The sequence below is a fragment of the Nerophis lumbriciformis genome, linkage group LG31 (assembly GCF_033978685.3).
Source record: "Nerophis lumbriciformis linkage group LG31, RoL_Nlum_v2.1, whole genome shotgun sequence".
Taxonomy (NCBI): domain Eukaryota; kingdom Metazoa; phylum Chordata; class Actinopteri; order Syngnathiformes; family Syngnathidae; genus Nerophis; species Nerophis lumbriciformis.
In genome coordinates, this window is record NC_084578.2 from 9010695 (window position 1) to 9029782 (window position 19088).

The 19088-nt window shown below is 37.9% G+C and overlaps 1 protein-coding gene across 4 annotated transcripts in view; it reads left to right on the top strand.

Moving 5' to 3' along the window:
* The window catches only part of LOC133574411 (alsin-like), a 135520-nt gene that overhangs the window by 107640 nt on the left and 8792 nt on the right, over window positions 1–19088 (top strand). For 3 of the 4 annotated variants that reach the window (XM_061926594.2, XM_072912024.1, XM_061926595.2), the window contains 5 exons: window positions 2770–2868; window positions 6883–7065; window positions 10333–10378; window positions 10468–10529; window positions 15785–15934. In XM_061926594.2, coding sequence (XP_061782578.1) covers window positions 2770–2868; window positions 6883–7065; window positions 10333–10378; window positions 10468–10529; window positions 15785–15934 — 540 coding nt within the window. The remainder of the gene's footprint in view (window positions 1–2769; window positions 2869–6882; window positions 7066–10332; window positions 10379–10467; window positions 10530–15784; window positions 15935–19088) is intronic. The other variant, XM_061926596.2, reaches the window with a different exon arrangement.

Sequence of the window (19088 nt, forward strand, 5' to 3'; positions counted from 1 at the left end):
ATAAACACAACAGAACAAATACCCAGAACCCCTTGCAGCACTAACTCTTCCGGGAAGCTACAATATATATACCCCCCCCCCCCCACCTCAACCTCCTCATGCTCTCTCAGGGAGAGCACGTCCCAAATTCCAAACTGCTGTTTTGAGGCATGTTAAAAAAAAAAAAATGCACTTTGTGACTTCAATAATAAATATGGCAGTGCCATGTTGGCATTTTTTTCCATAACTTGAGTTGATTTATTTTGGACAACCTTGTTACATTGTTTAATGCATCCAGCGGGGCATCACAACAAAATTAGGCATAATAATGTGTTCATTCCACGACTGTATATATCGGTATCGGTTGATATCGGAATCCGTAATTAAGAGTTGGACAATATCGGATTATCGGATATCGGCAAAAGAGCCATTATCGGACATCTCTACTTTCATTTTCTCAAAAATCAACAGTGCGCCTTATAACCCGCCTAATGTGCGGAATAATTCAGGTTGTGCTTACCGACTTCGAAGCACTTTTATGTGGTACATGGTGTAATGATCAATCAATCAATGTTTATTTATATAGCCCTAAATCACAAGTGTCTCAAAGGGCTGCACAAGCCACAACGACATCCTCGGTACAAAGCCCACATAAGGGCAAGGAAAAACTCACCCCAGTGGGACGTCGATGTGAATGACTATGAGAAACCTTGGAGAGGACCGCACATGTGGGTAACCCCCCCCCACCCTCTAGGGGAGACCGAATGCAATGGATGTCGAGTGGGTCTAACATAATATTGTAAGAGTACAGTCCATAGTGGATCCAACATAATAGTAAGAGTCCAGTCCATAGTGGGGCCAGCAGGACACCATCCCGAGCGGAGACGGGTCAGCAGCACAGAGATGTTCCCAGCCGATGCACAGGCGAGCGGTCCACCCTGGGTCCCGACTCTGGACAGCCAGCACATGGCCACCGGACCTGTGCCCCCCCCCCTCCACAAGGAAGAGGGGAGCAGAGGAGAAAAGAAAAGAAATGGCAGATCAACTGGTCTAAAAGGGGGGTCTATTTAAAGGCTAGAGTATACAAATGAGTTTTAAGATGGGACTTAAATGCTTCTACTGAGGTAGCATCTCTAATTGTTACCGGGAGGGCATTCCATAGTACTGGAGCCCCAATAGAAAACGCTCTATAGCCCGCAGACTTTTTTTGGGCTCTGGGAATCACTAATAAGCCGGTGTTCTTTGAACGCAGATAAGTGTGAGCAGCAGATGGCAGCCACACATAAGAGATACGTGTAGTTTAGTTTAGTTTATTAAGGATCCCCATTAGTCTACACCGCAGTGGAGACTATTCTTCCTGGGGTCCAGGCAAAAAACATCACACAATCGCAAAACAAAAGATAAACAAATAATAAAATGTTGTAATACAAAAATAGCAACAAAGAACCAAAAAAAAAAACCAATAACTTCGATGTTACATTAATAATGTTCATACCAAAGATAAAAAGAGCAATATAAAAATATACATATATATTATCGCAAAACTAAAACAAAGAACCAATGGCCTAAAATATACCGTATTTTTCGGAGTATAAATCGCATCGGCCGAAAATGCATAATAAAGAAGGAAAAAAACATAAGTCGCACTGGAGTATAAGTCGCATTTTTGGGGGAAATTTTGTTTTTAAAACCCAACACCAAAAGTAGACATTTGAAAGGAAATTTAAAATAAATAAAGAATAGTGAACAACAGGCTGAATAAGTGTACGTTATATGAGGCATAAATAACCAACTGAGAACGTGCCTGGTATGTTAACATAACATATTATGGTAAGAGTCATTCAAATAACTATAACATATAGAACATGCTATACGTTTACCAAACAATCTGTCACTCCTAATCGCTAAATCCCATGAAATCTTATACGTCTAGTCTCTTACGTGAATGAGATAAATAATATTATTTGATATTTTACGCTAATGTGTTAATAATTTCACACATAAGTCGCACCCTCGGCCAAACTATGAAAAAAACTGCGACTTATAGTCCGAAAAATACGGTACACATTAGTGTACCAAAGACAAACAATAAGTGACGAAAAAGTACCATCCATCCATTTTCTACTGCTTGTCCCATAATCAATAAAATAGTCAATAATCAATAAAACCAGTCATGACATTAGGTACGATCTAGAATAATCTCAGTGTAGACTGCAATATGACGCCAGTAAACAACACCAAAACCTGAAATGTTCCATTGAAAATAAAGAACATTACACACGGCGCTCAAAAATGTGTCAAAATGTTTTAGTACGACTTTGAAGCCGCGCCGCTTGATGGATTGTCGGCACATTACGGCTAACAGTCAGAGATACAAGTATTGCTATGGTGTGTGTATAAGGACCGCAAAATGGCACCCATTAGCAGACATATTATCTGGCGTTTTGTTTCACAATATTATCCAAAAGCAACTTTTTTATCTTCTGGTGCCTGCTGATGTGTATTTGGGATCTGCATAAGTCCTGAAAATTTGCACATGTCCGCCACTCAGCATCAAGGGTTGGAATTGGGGGTTAAATCACCAAAAATGATTCCCCTGCTCCCCTCACCTCCCAGGGGGTGAACAAGGGGATGGGTCAAATGCAGAGGACAAATTTCACCACACCTAGTGTGTGTGTGACAATCATTGCTACTTTAACTTAACTTTAACTTAAAACACTCTTAAGTTGGGGTACCACTGTGTTTTTACCCACACACCTCTTCCATTCAGCAACCTTTTTTTGACTCCAGGTTCCTGTTTCCTGGACTACCAGAAGATGGCGGCATCCTGCCAGAAACTCCAATATCTCCATGTAAAATCAGATACAGCTCAAGTTCAATGGAAGAAAGGTAGGATGGTGTGACGTCACAAAGACACATTCAGGCAATATTTGACAACAAATATAATTTGTTGTCATTTACAGACTGAAAAAATAAGTAGTTAAGAGAACAAGAATATGTTGTTATCACCAAATTTCTAAATACTGGTTTCTCTGCAAAACACTGGCGGCTTAAAGAAGTACAGTCAATCTCAGTGATTTGTTGGGTTTATATTGGGAGACCCAATCGCGAATAAACGCAAGTACTTAAAGGGGAACATTATCACAATTTCAGAAGGGTTAAAACCATTAAAAATCAGTTCCCAGTGGCTTATTTTATTTTTCGAAGTTTTTTTCAAAATTTTACCCATCACGAAATATCCCTAAAAAAAGCTTCAAAGTGCCTGATTTTAACCATCGTTATATACACCCGTCCATTTTCCTGTGACGTCACATAGTGATGCCAATACAAACAAACATGGCGCATAGAACAGCAAGCTATAGCGACATTAGCTCGGATTCAGACTCGGATTTCAGCGGCTTAAGCGATTCAACAGATTACGCATGTATTGAAACGGATGGTTGTAGTGTGGAGGCAGGTAGCGAAAACGAAATTGAAGAAGAAACTGAAGCTATTGAGCCATATCGGTTTGAACCGTATGCAAGCGAAACCGACGAAAACAACACGACAGCCAGCGACACGGGAGAAAGCGAGGACGAATTCGGCGATCGCCTTCTAACCAACGATTGGTATGTGTTTGTTTGGCGTTAAAGGAAACTAACAACTATGAACTAGGTTTGAGTTTGAGTTTGAGTTTGAGTTTATTTCGAACATGCAAGTATACAACATGATACATCACAATCTCCAGTTTCTCTTTTCAACATGTTCGAAAAGGAGTAGGAAGAAGCAGAGCTTATTTAATCCTACCCCTTTTCTTTTACATAACAGTTGCTAAAACTTTTGTTCACTTCCTGTTCTCAATTTATTCACAATATACTCCATATGTAATCACAATAAAAATAAGTCAATAAATAATAATTGGTGAAGTAAGTTACATTTCATATGTTGAGATAAGTAAGATTATTTTGTGTTTGTTTAGTTTTTCTTGTAAAATGTTGACTTGCGTTGAGTAAAATTACGACTTTTTTTATAATACTGCCAAAATTCTAAGTTTTTCTTGTGAAATTGTGACCTTTTTCTTGTGAAATTCCAACTCATTTTTCAAAACAAGCTTTTTTATATTTGCATAGTTTACAGCATATGAAATACATTTGGCAACAACATGCACTTTGAGAGTGCAGACAGCCCAATTTTCATCAATTAATATATTCTGTAGACATACCCTCATCCGCGCTCTTTTACTGAAAGCTGATCTGTCCAGTTTTGGAGTTGATGTCAGCAGGCCAGGGAAGCTAGGGTCGATAGGGGGTTTAGCTCGCTCGTCTGCGGGAACAAACTGCCGCCATTGGTTGCCGTGCTACCGAGGTCCTTTGTCCCTGAATTGCTCACACACTCCGGCAGATTCAATGGGGGTCTGGCGGCAGATTTCTTTGACTTTATCGTTGGAAATGCATCTGCTTTGAGTGTCGCAGGATATCCACACATTCTTGCCATCTCTGTCGTAGCATAGCTTTCGTCGGTAAAGTGTGCGGAACAAACGTCCAATTTCTTGCCACTTTCGCATCTTTGGGCCACTGGAGCAACTTGAATCCGTCCCTGTTCGTGTTGTTACACCCTCCGACAACACACCGACGAGGCATGATGTCTCCAAGGTACGGAAAACAGTCGAAAAAACGGAAAATAACCGAGCTGATTTGACTCGGTGTTTGAGAAAATGGCGGATTGCTTCCCGATGTGACGTCACGTTGTGACGTCATCGCTCCGAGAGCGAATAATAGAAAGGCGTTTAATTCGCCAAAATTCACCCATTTAGAGTTCGGAAATCGGTTAAAAAAATATATGGTCTTTTTTCTGCAACATCAAGGTATATATTGACGCTTACATAGGTCTGGTGATAATGTTCCCCTTTAATCACGTTAATCAATTCATGGTACAAATATATACTATCAGCATAACACAGTCATCACACAAGTTAATCATCAGAGTATATACATTGAATTATTTACAATTATTTACAATCCGGAGGGGTGGTATGTGGAGGGGGTCATCAACAATTATATCATCTGAGAAATGGACATTGTAACAGTATAGGTCTCACTTGGTAGGATATGTACAGTGAGCGGTGACCATAGTGAGCTCAGAAAGCATAAGAACAAGTATATACATTTGATTGTTTACAATCCGGGGAGGTGGGATGTGGTGGGGGGAGGGTGTTAGGCTAGGGTTGTGTGGGAAGGAGATTTTTACAACAAAGCTCTAAAGCTTAGTGATATATCAGATCGTTTTACTATTTATATTATGGCCGTCGGCGAAGAAAATTCCATAAATTAGCCACACAGTCTTATAAGCCGCAGGGTTCAAAGTGTAGGAAAAGAGTGGCGGCTTATAGTACTTTCTGTTTTAACATGTTTTATCTGCACTTTTGTTCAAATGTAATAATCACTTATTCTTCTGTTGTTTGGATGCTTTACATTAGTTTTGGATGATACCACAAATTTAGGTATCAATCCGATACCAAGTAGTTACAGGATCATACATTGGTCATAATTAAAAAGCTCTCCTAAACGATACCAAAATGATAACAGATTTTGTGACGGTAAAAATATCGATTGAACCATTGTATTGTCGACTAGATACAGCACTTGTACTTGGTATCACTACAGTTGATATTTGTATAGATCCGCCCATTTGTTTACATTCAGGAGCGCTAGCCTGCTGTTAGCGGTTAGGTATTGTATCCTCCTACGGTGTGTAGTGAAGCATGTTTAGCTATTCCTCGTCCTGCAGTGATAATGATACTTGTAAGAAACTTAACTTATTTGTCGGATTAGAAGTAGCTAAAACACTGTGGATGGACGTTAGCTACTGGCTAGCTATGTTTAAAAGCCCCGCTTAAGTGTTATAGCTTCACCTTTATCGTTAGTTTTCAAGCCAAAATACGTCCATTCCCCCTCTCCTGTTTTGACACTGTTTCCGCTTGTAAGTGCTCTGTGTGTGTGTTGACTCACATGCGCCTGGGCTCTTATTCCCAGCAATGTCACTACGGAGCGCCATCAAGGCCATGAAAAACAAAAAGTACCTTTTTGAAATCTTTAGTACTGCTGTACTTTATTAGTAGTGTCCGCCGTTAGTATTTGTGACATTTTTGGCTGGCATTACACTCATATTTTCATGGATAAATGTCCACTGTTTAGATATTATTTTTGATATCCTTGGCTGGTGTTAGACTCATATTTTCATTGATAAATGTCCGCCGTTTAGATATTATTTTTGACATTTTTTGGCTGGCGTTAGACTAATATTTTCATGGATAAATGTCTGCCATTTAGATATTATTTTTGACATTTTTGGCTGGCATTAGGCTCATCTTTTCATGGATAAATGTCCGCCGTTTACATATTATGTTCGACATTTTTGGCTGGCGTTCGACTCATATTTTCATGGATGAATGTCCGCCGTTTTGATATTATTTTTGGCAAGCATTAGACTCATATTTTCATGGATAAATGTCCGCCGTTTAGATATTAGTTTTGACATTTTTGGCTGGCATTAGACTCATATTTTCACCTTTATTGTTAGTTTTCAAGCCATTCCCCCGCTTCTGTTTTGACACTGTTTCCGCTTGTAAGTGCTCTGTGTGTGTGTTGACTCACATGCGCCTGGGCTCTTATTCCCAGCAATGTCACTACGGAGCGCCATCAAGGCCATGAAAAACAAAAAGTACCTTTTTGAAATCTTTAGTACTGCTGTACTTTATTAGTAGTGGTATATCGTACAACCCTAATAGGTACTCACCACTAATGTATGATAACTCATCTGAGTCACGGTCTAGTTTTTAGCTTGGGCTTCTTTCTCAAGTTCACAAAATGTTTGAAAGTCCTACACTTTTAGCGAAAGACCGATTCCTCTTTCTCTCTCTGTCAGTTTTGTCACAGTAGTGAGCAGCTCCTCTCTGCTCCTCCCACGGCTGCTGCCACAACTCTACCCCCCTCTCTTCATGCTCTACTGCCTACATGACGAGCAGCAGGAGGTGCAGTACTGGGAGCGCATCCTGCGCCTCAACAAGCAGCCCGATCACTCCCTGCTCCGCTTCCTGGGCGTACAGGAGTAAGTCTCTCACGCCCGCATCCTCACCACATCAACCGCATCGTCCTGCGTCAAGCCCAAATGTTCGCTACAGCTTCACTCTCCACACTTATCCATATTTTCATGGATAAATGTCCGCCGTTTACATATTATTTTTGACATTTTTGGCTGGCATTAGGCTCATCTTTTCATGGATAAATGTCCGCCTTTTAGATATTATTTTTGACATTTCTGGCTGGCGTTAGACTCATATTTTCATGGATAAACGTCCACCGTTTAGATATTATTTATGACATTTTTGGCTGGCATTAGGCTAATATTTTCATGGATAAATTTCCACTGTTTAGATTTAGTTTTTGACAATCTTGGCTGGCATTAGACTCATATTTTCATGGATAAATGTCCGCCGTTTAGATAGTATTTTTGACATTTTTGGCTGGCATTAGACTCATATTTTCATGGATAAATTTCCACTGTTTAGATTTAGTTTTTGACAATCTTGGCTGGCGTTAGACTCATATTTTCATGGATAAATTTCCGCCGTTTAGATATTAGTTTTGACATTTTTGGCCGGTGTTCGACTCATATTTCCATGGATAAATGTCCGCCGTTTAGATATTATTTTTGATATTCTTGGCTGGTGTTAGACTCATATTTTCATGGATAAATGTCCACTGTTTAGATATTATTTTTTACATTCTTGGCTGGCATTACTCATATTTTAATGGATAAATGTCCATTGTTAATATATTATTTTTGACATTCTTGGCTGGCAATAGACTCATATTTTCATGGATAAATGTCCACTGTTTAGATATTATTTTTGACATTCTTGGCTGTCCCTGCTCAGCTTCCTGGGCTACAGGAGTAAGTGTCTCATGCCTGCATCCTCAACACATCAACCATATCGTCCTGCGTCAAGCCCGAATGTTCGCGACAACTTTACTCTCCACACTTATCCATATTTTCATGGATAAATGTCCACTGTTTAGATATTATTTTTGATATTCTTGGCTGGCGTTAGACTCATATTTTCATGGATAAATGTCCGCCGTTTAGATATTATTTCTGGCTGGCGTTAGACTCATATTTTCATGGATAAATGTCCACTGTTTAGATATTATTTTTGATATTCTTGGCTGGCGTTAGACTCATATTTTCATGGATTAATGTCCGCCGTTTAGATATTATTTTTGATATTTTTGGCTGGCGTTACACTCATATTTTCATGGATAAATGTCCATTGTATAGATATTATTTTTGATATTCTTGGCTGGTGTTACTCATATTTTCATGGATAAATGACCACTGTTTAGATATTATTTTAGATGTTCTTGGCTGGCGTTACTCATATTGTTATGGATAAATGTCCACTGTTTAGATATTATTTCTGATATTCTTGGCTGGCGTTACTCATATTTCATGGATAAATGTCCACTGTTTAGATATTATTTTTGATATTCTTGGCTGGCAATAGACTCATATTTTCATGGATAAATGTCCACTGTTTAGATATTATTTTTGACATTTTTGGCTGGTGTTAGGCTCATATTTTCATGGATAAATGTCCGCCGTTTAGATATTATTTTTGATATTCTTGGCTGGCAATAGACTCATATTTTCATGGATAAATGTCCACTGTTTAGATATTATTTTTGGCATTTTTGGCTGGTGTTAGACTCATATTTTCATGGATAAATGTCCACTGTTTAGATATTATTTTTGATATTCTTGACTGGCGTTAGACTCATATTTTCATGGATTAATGTCCGCCGTTTAGATATTATTTTTGACATTTTTGGCTGGCGTTACACTCATATTTTCATGGATAAATGTCCATTGTATAGATATTATTTTTGATATTCTTGGCTGGTGTTACTCATATTTTCATGGATAAATGACCACTGTTTAGATATTTTTTTAGATGTTCTTGGCTGGCGTTACTCATATTGTTATAGATAAATGTCCACTGTTTAGATATTATTTTTGACATTCTTGGCTGGCGTTACTCATATTTCATGGATAAATGTCCACTGTTTAGATATTATTTTTGATATTCTTGGCTGGCAATAGACTCATATTTTCATGGATAAATTTCCACCATTTAGATATTAGTTTTGACATTTTTGGCTGGTGTTAGACTCATATTTTCATGGATAAATGTCCGCCGTTTAGATATTATTTTTGACATTTTTGGCTGGCATTAGGCTCATCTTTTCATGGATAAATGTCCACTGTTTAGACTTAGTTTTTGACAATCTTGGCTGGCATTAGACTCATATTTTCATGGATAAATGTCCGCCGTTTAGATATTAGTTTTGACATTTTTGGCTGGCATTGGACTCATATTTTCATGGATAAATGTCCGCCATTTAGATATTATTATGACATTTTTGGCTGGCATTAGGCTCATATTTTCATGGATAAATTTCCACTGTTTAGATTTAGTTTTTGACAATCTTGGCTGGCATTAGACTCATATTTTTATGGATAAATGTCCGCCGTTAGTATTGGTGACATTTTTGGCTGGCATTACACTCATATTTTCATGGATAAATGTCCACTGTTTAGATATTATTTTTGATATTCTTGGCTGGTGTTAGACTCATGTTTTCATTGATAAATGTCCGCCGTTTAGATATTATTTTTGACATTTTTGGCCGGCGTTAGACTAATATTTTCATGGATAAATGTCCGCCATTTAGATATTATTTTTGACATTTTTGACTGGCATTAGGCTCATCTTTTCATGGATAAATGTCCGCCGTTTAGATATTAGTTTTGACATTTTTGGCTGGCGTTCGACTCATATTTTCATGGATAAATGTCCGCCGTTTTGATATTATTTTTGGCAGGCATTAGACTCATATTTTAATGGATAAATGCCCACCGTTTAGATATTAGTTTTGACATTTTTGGCTGGCATTAGACTCATATTTTCATGGATAAATGTCCGCCATTTAGATATTATTATGATGTTTTTGGCTGGCATTAGGCTCATATTTTCATGGATAAATGTCCACTGTTTAGATTTAGTTTTTGACAATCTTGGCTGGCATTAGACTCATATTTTCATAGATAAATGTCCACTGTTTAGATGTAGTTTTTGACATTCTTGGCTGTCCCTGCTCATCTTCCTGGGCATACAGTCTCAGTCTCACGCCCGCACAGTCAACACATCGACCGTATCGTCCTGCGTCAAGCCCAAATGTTCGCTACAACTTCTGAGTCGCATCCAGTGAGCGTGTGCAGCGCATCAATTATGTCTTTTCTCTCCATAACTTATAGAAAGTTCTGGCCCAAGTTCATAACAGTTCTTGGAGAGACAATCAAGGTCAGTTATTTCTCCTGTAGCGATTACAATGGCCTGTGATGTCCAGCTGGAAGTGTAAGTTTGTGTCCTTTTCTACTGTTGCCTGGCAGATTGGACCCAGCAGTAAAGATGTCTGCTTTGTCTGCGCTGTGGAGACACTTCAACAAATAAGGTACGTTTGATTGACTTCCTTTGCAGCCTTTTATTGAAAACACCCCTGCGATAGTGTTGGTTTCCAAAAGTATTAAATATTATTTTTAAGGATCTCCAGATAAATATTGTACAAAACGTCATAGACGTTTTACGATGACCTATTTTTTTTTTTTGTCAAAGTTTAAATAAAACCTGTGTGGTCAGTAATGTCAAAAACAAAACAAAAAAGGCACATATTTTGTATTTAAAAAAACATTAAAAATATACAAAAATTATATCAAAAAAACGATTTGGTAACATGACTTTGCTGAGATTTACATTACATTTTCAGTCATAGTTGTAATATTAAATACCAAAGACAAATAAATGAGTGAACTTACTTTTGGCCTTCCCATCTTCCCATGGGTCATGTGACATGTGGAATATTCCAAATGTTTTCGAGGGGGTGTCCTAACTAGGGTCCTGCGAGACTTCATGAAAGTACGGTAATCAGCAACCTTACAAGCAGGGAGATTGCATTCCTTTTAAAAGCCTGACAAATTAGATGCTGCTATCCTGGCGCCATCTAGTGGGCAACATGAGTTTTTCCAGGTCAATATCCTTTAATTATACCTTGAATGGCACTATGCGCAGCATTTATTCATATAACCCAATGCAAAGAACCTTCCCTGGTCATGGTGCAAGAAACAAAAAGTGGATATTATAATAAATAGATACAAATCTAAATTACACCCATTTAAATGTAATATAAAACATTAATTTTAAAAGCCTGACAAATTAAACGCTGCTATTTTGTCGTTATTTAGTGGACAGCATGAGTTTTTCAGGCCAACATCCTTTAATTATGTCTTCAATGGGACTGTGCGCAGCATTTACTCATATGACCCAATGTAAAGAACCTTCCCTAGTCATGGTGCAAGAAACAAAAATAAATCTAACCAACACAAAATTTCAACAAACATGGTCATTGAACTTTGTAGATATTATTAAAACAAATGTCCATTCAACATAAAAAAAAAATCAAAATTACACCCATTTAAATCTATTACAAAGCATTAATTTTAAAAGCTTGATACATTATATGCTGCTATCCTGTCGCCATCTAGTGGACAACATGAGTTTTTCAGGTCAATATCCTTTAATCATGCTTTGAATGTCATTATGCGCAGCATTTATTCATACAACCCAATGCAAAGAACCTTCCCTAGTCATGGTGCAAGAAACAAAAATAAATCCAACCAACACAAAATGTCAATAGACATGGTCATTGAACTTTGTGGATATTATAATACAAAATGCCCATTCACCATAAAAAATAAATAAATCAAAATTACACCCATTTAAATCCATTACAAAGCATTAATTTTAAAAGTCTGACACATTAGATGCTGCTATTTTGTTGCCGTCTAGTGGACATGAGTTTTTCAGGCCAACATCCTTTAATTTTGTCTTGAATGGCAGCATGCACAGCATTCACTCATATGACCCAATGCAAAGAACCTTCCCTAGTCATGGTGCAAAAAACTAAAATAAATCCAATCAACACAAAATGTCAACAGACATGATCATTGAACTTTGTAGATATTATAAAAAAATGTCCATTCACCATTAGAAAACAAAAACAAAATTACACCCATTTCAATACATTACAAAGCATTAATTTTAAAAGCCTGACAAATTAGATGCTGCTATCTTGTCGCCATCTAGTGGACAACATGAGTTTTTCAGGTCAATATCCTTTAATCATGCCTTGAATGGCATAATGCGCAGCATTTATTCATATGACCCAATGCAAAGAACCTTCCCTAGTCATGGTGCAAGAATCAAAAACAATCCAACCTACACAAAATGTCAACAGACATGGTCATTGAACTTTGTGGATATTATGAAAAATGTCCATTCACCATAAAAAAAATAATCTAAATGACACTCATTGCATAGCATTAATTTTAAAAGCCTGACAAATTAGATGCTGCTATTCTGTCGCCATCTAGTGGACAATATGAGTTTTTCAGGTAATTATCCTTTAATTATGTCTTGAATGGCACTATGCACAGCATTACTATTATGACCCAATACAAAGAACCTTCCCTACTCATCGTCCAAGAAACAAAAAAAGTCCAACCAACACAAAATGTCAACAGACATGGTCATTGAACTTTGTAGATATCATAATTAATAAATAAAAATCTAAATTACACCCGTTTAAATGTAATACAAAGCATTAATTTTAAAAGCCTGACAAATTAGATGCTGCTATTCTGTCGCCATCTAGTGGACAACATGAGTTTTTCAGGTCATTATCCTTTAATTATGTCTTGAATGGCACTATGCGCAGCATTACTCATATGACCCAATGCAAACAACCTTTCCTAGTCATGGTGCAAGAAACAAAAACAATCCAACCTACACAAAATGTCAACAGACATGGTCATTGAACTTTGTGGATATTATAATAAATTACACCCATTTAAATGTAATACAAAGCATTAATTTTAAAAGCCTGAAAAATTCAATGCTGCTATTTTGTCGCCATTTAGTGGACAACATGAGTTTTTCAGGCCAACATCCTTTAATGATGTCTTAAATGGGACTATGCGCAGCATTACTCATATGACCCAATGCAAACAACCTTCCCTAGTCATGGTGCAAGAAACAAAAATAAATCCAACCAACACAAAATGTCAACAGACATGTTCATTGAACTTTGTGGATATTATGAAAAATGTCCATTCACCATAAAAAAAAATCTAAATGACACTCATTGCAAAGCATTAATTTTAAAAGCCTGACACATTAGATGCTGCTATTCTGTCGCCATCTAGTGGACAACATGAGTTGTTCAGGTCATTATCCTTTAATTATGTCTTGAATGGCACTATGCGCAGCATTACTATTATGACCCAATGCAAACAACCTTCCCTAGTCATCGTGCAAGAAACAAAAAAAGTCCAACCAACACAAAATGTCAACAGACATGGTCATTGAACTTTGTAGATATCATAATTAATCAATAAAAATCTAAATTACACCCATTTAAATGTAATACAAAGCATTAATTTTAAAAGCCTGACAAATTAAATGCTGCTATTTTCTCGCCATTTAGTGGACAACATGAGTTTTTCAGGCCAACATCCTTTAATTATGTCTTAAATGGGACTAAGCGCAGCATTTACTCATATGACCCAATGCAAACAACCTTCCCTAGTCATCGTGCAAGAAACAAAAAAAGTCCAACCAACACAAAATGTCAACAGACATGGTCATTGAACTTTGTAGATATCATAATTAATAAATAAAAATCTAAATTAATTAATTAATTAAATTTTAAAAGCCTGACAAATTAAATGCTGCTATTTTGTCGCCATTTCGTGGACAACATGAGTTTTTCAGGCCAACATCCTTTAATTAGGTCTTGAATGGCACCATGCACAGCATTTACTAATACGACCCAATGCAAACAACCTTCCCTAGTCATGATGCAAGAACAAAACAAAAAATCCAACCCGCATGGTCATTGAACTTTGTGCATATTATAAAAAAATGTCCATTCACCATAAAATATACCATAATTTCACCCATTGCAAAGCATGATGGGAAAAATGCAAAACACTCTCCACATGTATCCATATTTGGCGCATTGTAGCTGCTTGATATTGACATCATTCACAATCCTTATGTAAGACAAGAACACTTATGTTTTTCTTTTTTTATGCATTCTAAATCATAAACGCCAGCAAAAAACGTCTTATATACACACTTTAAGTATATATGTAACATTCATAATAACATGTAATATTTATGTATTTTGCTCATTTTAAGCATACGGCGGTGTATTAATTTATCAGAAGCATCACAACGTTTGCTTTTCCACTCAATGTAAAAACTATATTTTATTTTATTTTGTAGGGGACAGGCAATAAATACTTGAATCATTTATTAATAAGCAATCAGATCCATATCGAGGACACTTTGCGTAGTAAAAAAATATATATTTCACAATTAATTCATACTTGCCAACCCTCCCGAATTTTCCGGGAGACTCTCGAAATTCAGCGCCTCTCCCGAAAATCTCCCGATTTTCAGCCGGAGCTGGAGGCCACGCCCCCTCCAGCTCCATGCGGACCTGAGTGAGGACAGCCTTTTTTCACGACGGGAGGACAACAGGGTGACAAGAACTAAATCATCCAGACTAGAGATAAATTGTATTATTGTGTTTATTTTACCTAAAAATAAATATATTTATTAATTAAAAAAAAAAAAAAAAACTAAATAAATGTTTACTATATTTTGCTAAAAACATCAAAATTAATTGTATTTTCATTTGTATTTTTTAGTGACTCCTTATTACATCCAGCCATAGAATTATACACTAAAATAAACATATTTCAAATAATTGATTTTAAATTATCATAATAATTCATTTAAAATGACCATATTTAATTATTTAAAAAATGGCTTCTTTCAACAGGGTGACAAGAACTAAATCATCCAGGCTAGAGATAAATTGTATTTATTATGTTTATCTTACCTAAAAATAAATACATTTATTAATTAAAATAAAAAAAACAACTAAAAAACTAAATACATTTTTGCTATATTTTGCTAAAAACATAAAAATTAATTGTATTTTATTTATTTTTTTCCTGACTCCTTCTTACTTCCAGCCATAGAATTATACCGGTACATTAAAATAAACATATTTGAAATAATACATTTTAAATTATCATAATAATTCACTTAAAATGACCATATTTAATTATTTAAAAAGTTGCTTGTTTATTAACAACTTTAGCATTTTATTCATTACATTTTGAAGCTCTCAGAAGCCAACTTATGTTATATTCATGTTATATTTATGCAAGTTTGAAGTATCAATTATCTAAACACAGTTTTGTTTGCATATTTTCAGGATGTATATATATATATATATATATATATATATATATATATATATATATATATATGAAATACTTGACTTGGTGAATTCTAGCTGTCAATATACTCCTCCCCTCTTAACCACGCCCCCAACCACGCCCCGCCCCACCCCCCGACCACGCCCCCACCCCCCACCTCCCGAAATCGGAGGTCTCAAGGTTGGCAAGTATGAATTAATTACAAGTACTTTTTAAATCCCGGCAATTAAAATGCAACCACATGCGTTGGACTAGTCATTCTTTAGATACAGGTGTGTTTTTTAGCATCATCAAACTGTGGATTGCTGGAAAAAGGCGGGACCCTAACAGTCACATGATGTCATCCACCCGCTCTCAGCACCACTTTTACACCTTCTGATAAACTGCTGGTCATCCAGAGGACTTTTGAGGAGCTGACACAGGAAATCAAACCAATGCAGGATGGCGACTTCCTGTGGTGTATGGATGACCTGCTCCCTCTCTTCCTCTACATCGTGCTCAGGGCCAGGTACACACACACACACACACACACACACACACACACACACACACACACACACACACACACACACACACACACATTCATGTCTTGCCTGCTTTGTGTGGACCCACGTTTGGTCAGTAGGTTGTGAGGACCCCCCTTTCCACTATAGCTAGACTTAACACACACACACACACACACACACACACACACACACACACACACACACACACACACACACACACATGTCTTGCCTGCTTTGTGTGGACCCACGTTTGGTCAGTAGGTTGTGAGGACCCCCCTTTCTACTATAGCTAGACACACACACACACACACACACACACATACATGTCTTGCCTGCTTTGTGTGGACCCACGTTTGGTCAGTAGGTTGTGAGGACCCCCCTTTCCACTATAGCTAGACTTAACACACACACACACACACACACACACACACACACACACACACACACACACACACACACACACATGTCTTGCCTGCTTTGTGTGGACCCACGTTTGGTCAGTAGGTTGTGAGGACCCCCCTTTCTACTATAGCTAGACACATACACACACACGTTCACGCTCATACACATACACACACACACACACACACATGTCTTGCCTGCTTTGTGTGGACCCACGTTTGGTCAGTAGGTTGTGAGGACCCCCCTTTCCACTATAGCTAGACACACACACACACACACATTCACGCTCATACACACACACACACACACACACACACACACACATGTCTTGCCTGCTTTGTGTGGACCCACGTTTGGTCAGTAGGTTGTGAGGACCCCCCTTTCCACTATAGCTAGACACACACACACACACACACACATTCATGCTCATACACACACACACACACACACACACACACACACACACACACACACACACACACATGTCTTGCCGGCTTTGTGTGGACCCACGTTTGGTCAGTAGGTTGTGAGGACCCCCCTTTCCACTATAGCTAGACACATACACACACACACATTCACGCTCACACACACACACACACACACACACACACACATACATGTCTTGTCTGCTTTGTGTGGACCCACGTTTGGTCAGTAGGTTGTGAGGACCCCCCTTTCCACTATAGCTAGACACATACACACACACACACATTCACGCTCATACACACACACACACACACACACACACACACACACTCACATACATGTCTTGTCTGTTTTGTGTGGACCCACGTTTGGTCAGTAGGTTGTGAGGACCCCCCTTTCCACTATAGCTAGACACATACACACACACACATTCACGCTCATACACACACACACACACACACACACACACACACACACACACACACACACACACACACACACACACACATACATACATACATGTCTTGCCTGCTTTGTGTGGACCAAAGTTTGGTCAGTAGGTTGTGAGGACCCCTCTTTCCACTATAGCTAGACACACACACACACACACACACACACACACACACACACACACACACACACACGCTCACACACACACACACACACACACACACACACAGGGTGTCCCTAAAGTCTGTACACATACAGTATGGAGTTATTGCATCATGTTCAAGTGCATAAAAAATGTCTAAATGAAGTGAAAATACCAATACTACAGTAGTATTTGCCACTAGACGATACCAAAACAATCAGACCGCGCTGATCAGTATCGTGGCTACTGGTTGGTGCAGTCTTAGGCAGCATTACTAGCGTTAGCATGCTAACTTTTTAACCAGTTTTGCAGTCGATTGCCTCATAGTCATATAACTTGGTACTTGACGCATGCTAACTGTTAGCATGCTAACGTTAGACGCTAACTTTTTTTTAGTCCCTTTTTCAGCCGAACACCTCAGACTCCTAAAACTTGGTACTTGACACATGCTAACGTTAGCATTCTAGCATGCTAATTTTTTTTTAGCCAAATTTACCACCGGACGCCCTCAAATTCGTATAACTTGTTATTTGACACATGCTAACGTTAGCATTCTAGCATGCTAACTTTTTTAGCCAAATTTACCGCCGGACGTCCTTAGACTCATATAACTTGGTACTTGACACATGTTTACTGTTAGCATGCTAACATTAAGATGCTAACTTTTTTTAGTCAGTTTTTCAGCCGAACACCTCAGACTCCTAAAACTTGGTACTTGACACACGCTAACGTTAGCATTCTAGCATGCTAACTTTTTTAGCCACATTTACCGCCGGACGTCCTCAGACTTATATAACTTGGTATTTGACACACGCTAACGTTAGCATTCTAGCATGCTAATTTTTTTTTAGCCAAATTTACCACCGGATGCCCTCAAACTGGTATAACTTGGTACTTGACACATGCTAACGTTTGCATTCTAGCATGCTAACTTTTCTAGCCAAATTTACCGCCGGACGTATAACTTGGTACTTGACACATGTTTACTGTTAGCATGCTAACGTTAAGATGCTAACTTTTTTTAGTCCGTTTTTCAGCCGAACACCTCAGACTCCTAAAACTTGGTACTTGACACACGCTAACATTAGCATTCTAGCATGCTAATTTTTTTTTAGCCAAATTTACTGCCGGGCGCCCTCGGACTTATATAACTTGGTATTTGACACACACTAACGTTAGCATTCTAGCATGCTAACTTTTTTAGCCAAATTTACCGCCGACCGTCTTTAGACTTATATAACTTGGTACTTAACACACGCTAACGTTAGCATTCTAGCATGCTAAGTTTTTTAGCCAAATTTACTGCCGGACACTCTCGGACTCCTATAACTTGGTACTTGACACATGCTTACTGTTAGCAATGCTAACGTTAAGATGTTGACTTTTTTTAGTCCGTTTTTTAGCCGAACACCTCAGACTTTGATAACTTTGTACTTGACACACGCTAACGTTAGCATTCTAGCATGCTAACTTTTTAAGCCAAATTTACCGCCGGATGTCCTTGGACTTATATAACTTGATACTTGACACATGTTCACTGTTAGCATGCTAATGTTAAGATGCTAACTTTTTTTTAGTCAATTTTGCAGCCAAACACCTCAGACTTGTATAACTTGGTACTTGACACACGCCAACGTTAGCATTCTAGCATGCTAAATTTTTTTTAGCCAAATTTACCACCGGACGCCCTCAAACTCGTATAACTTGGTATTTGACACACGCTAACGTTAGCATTC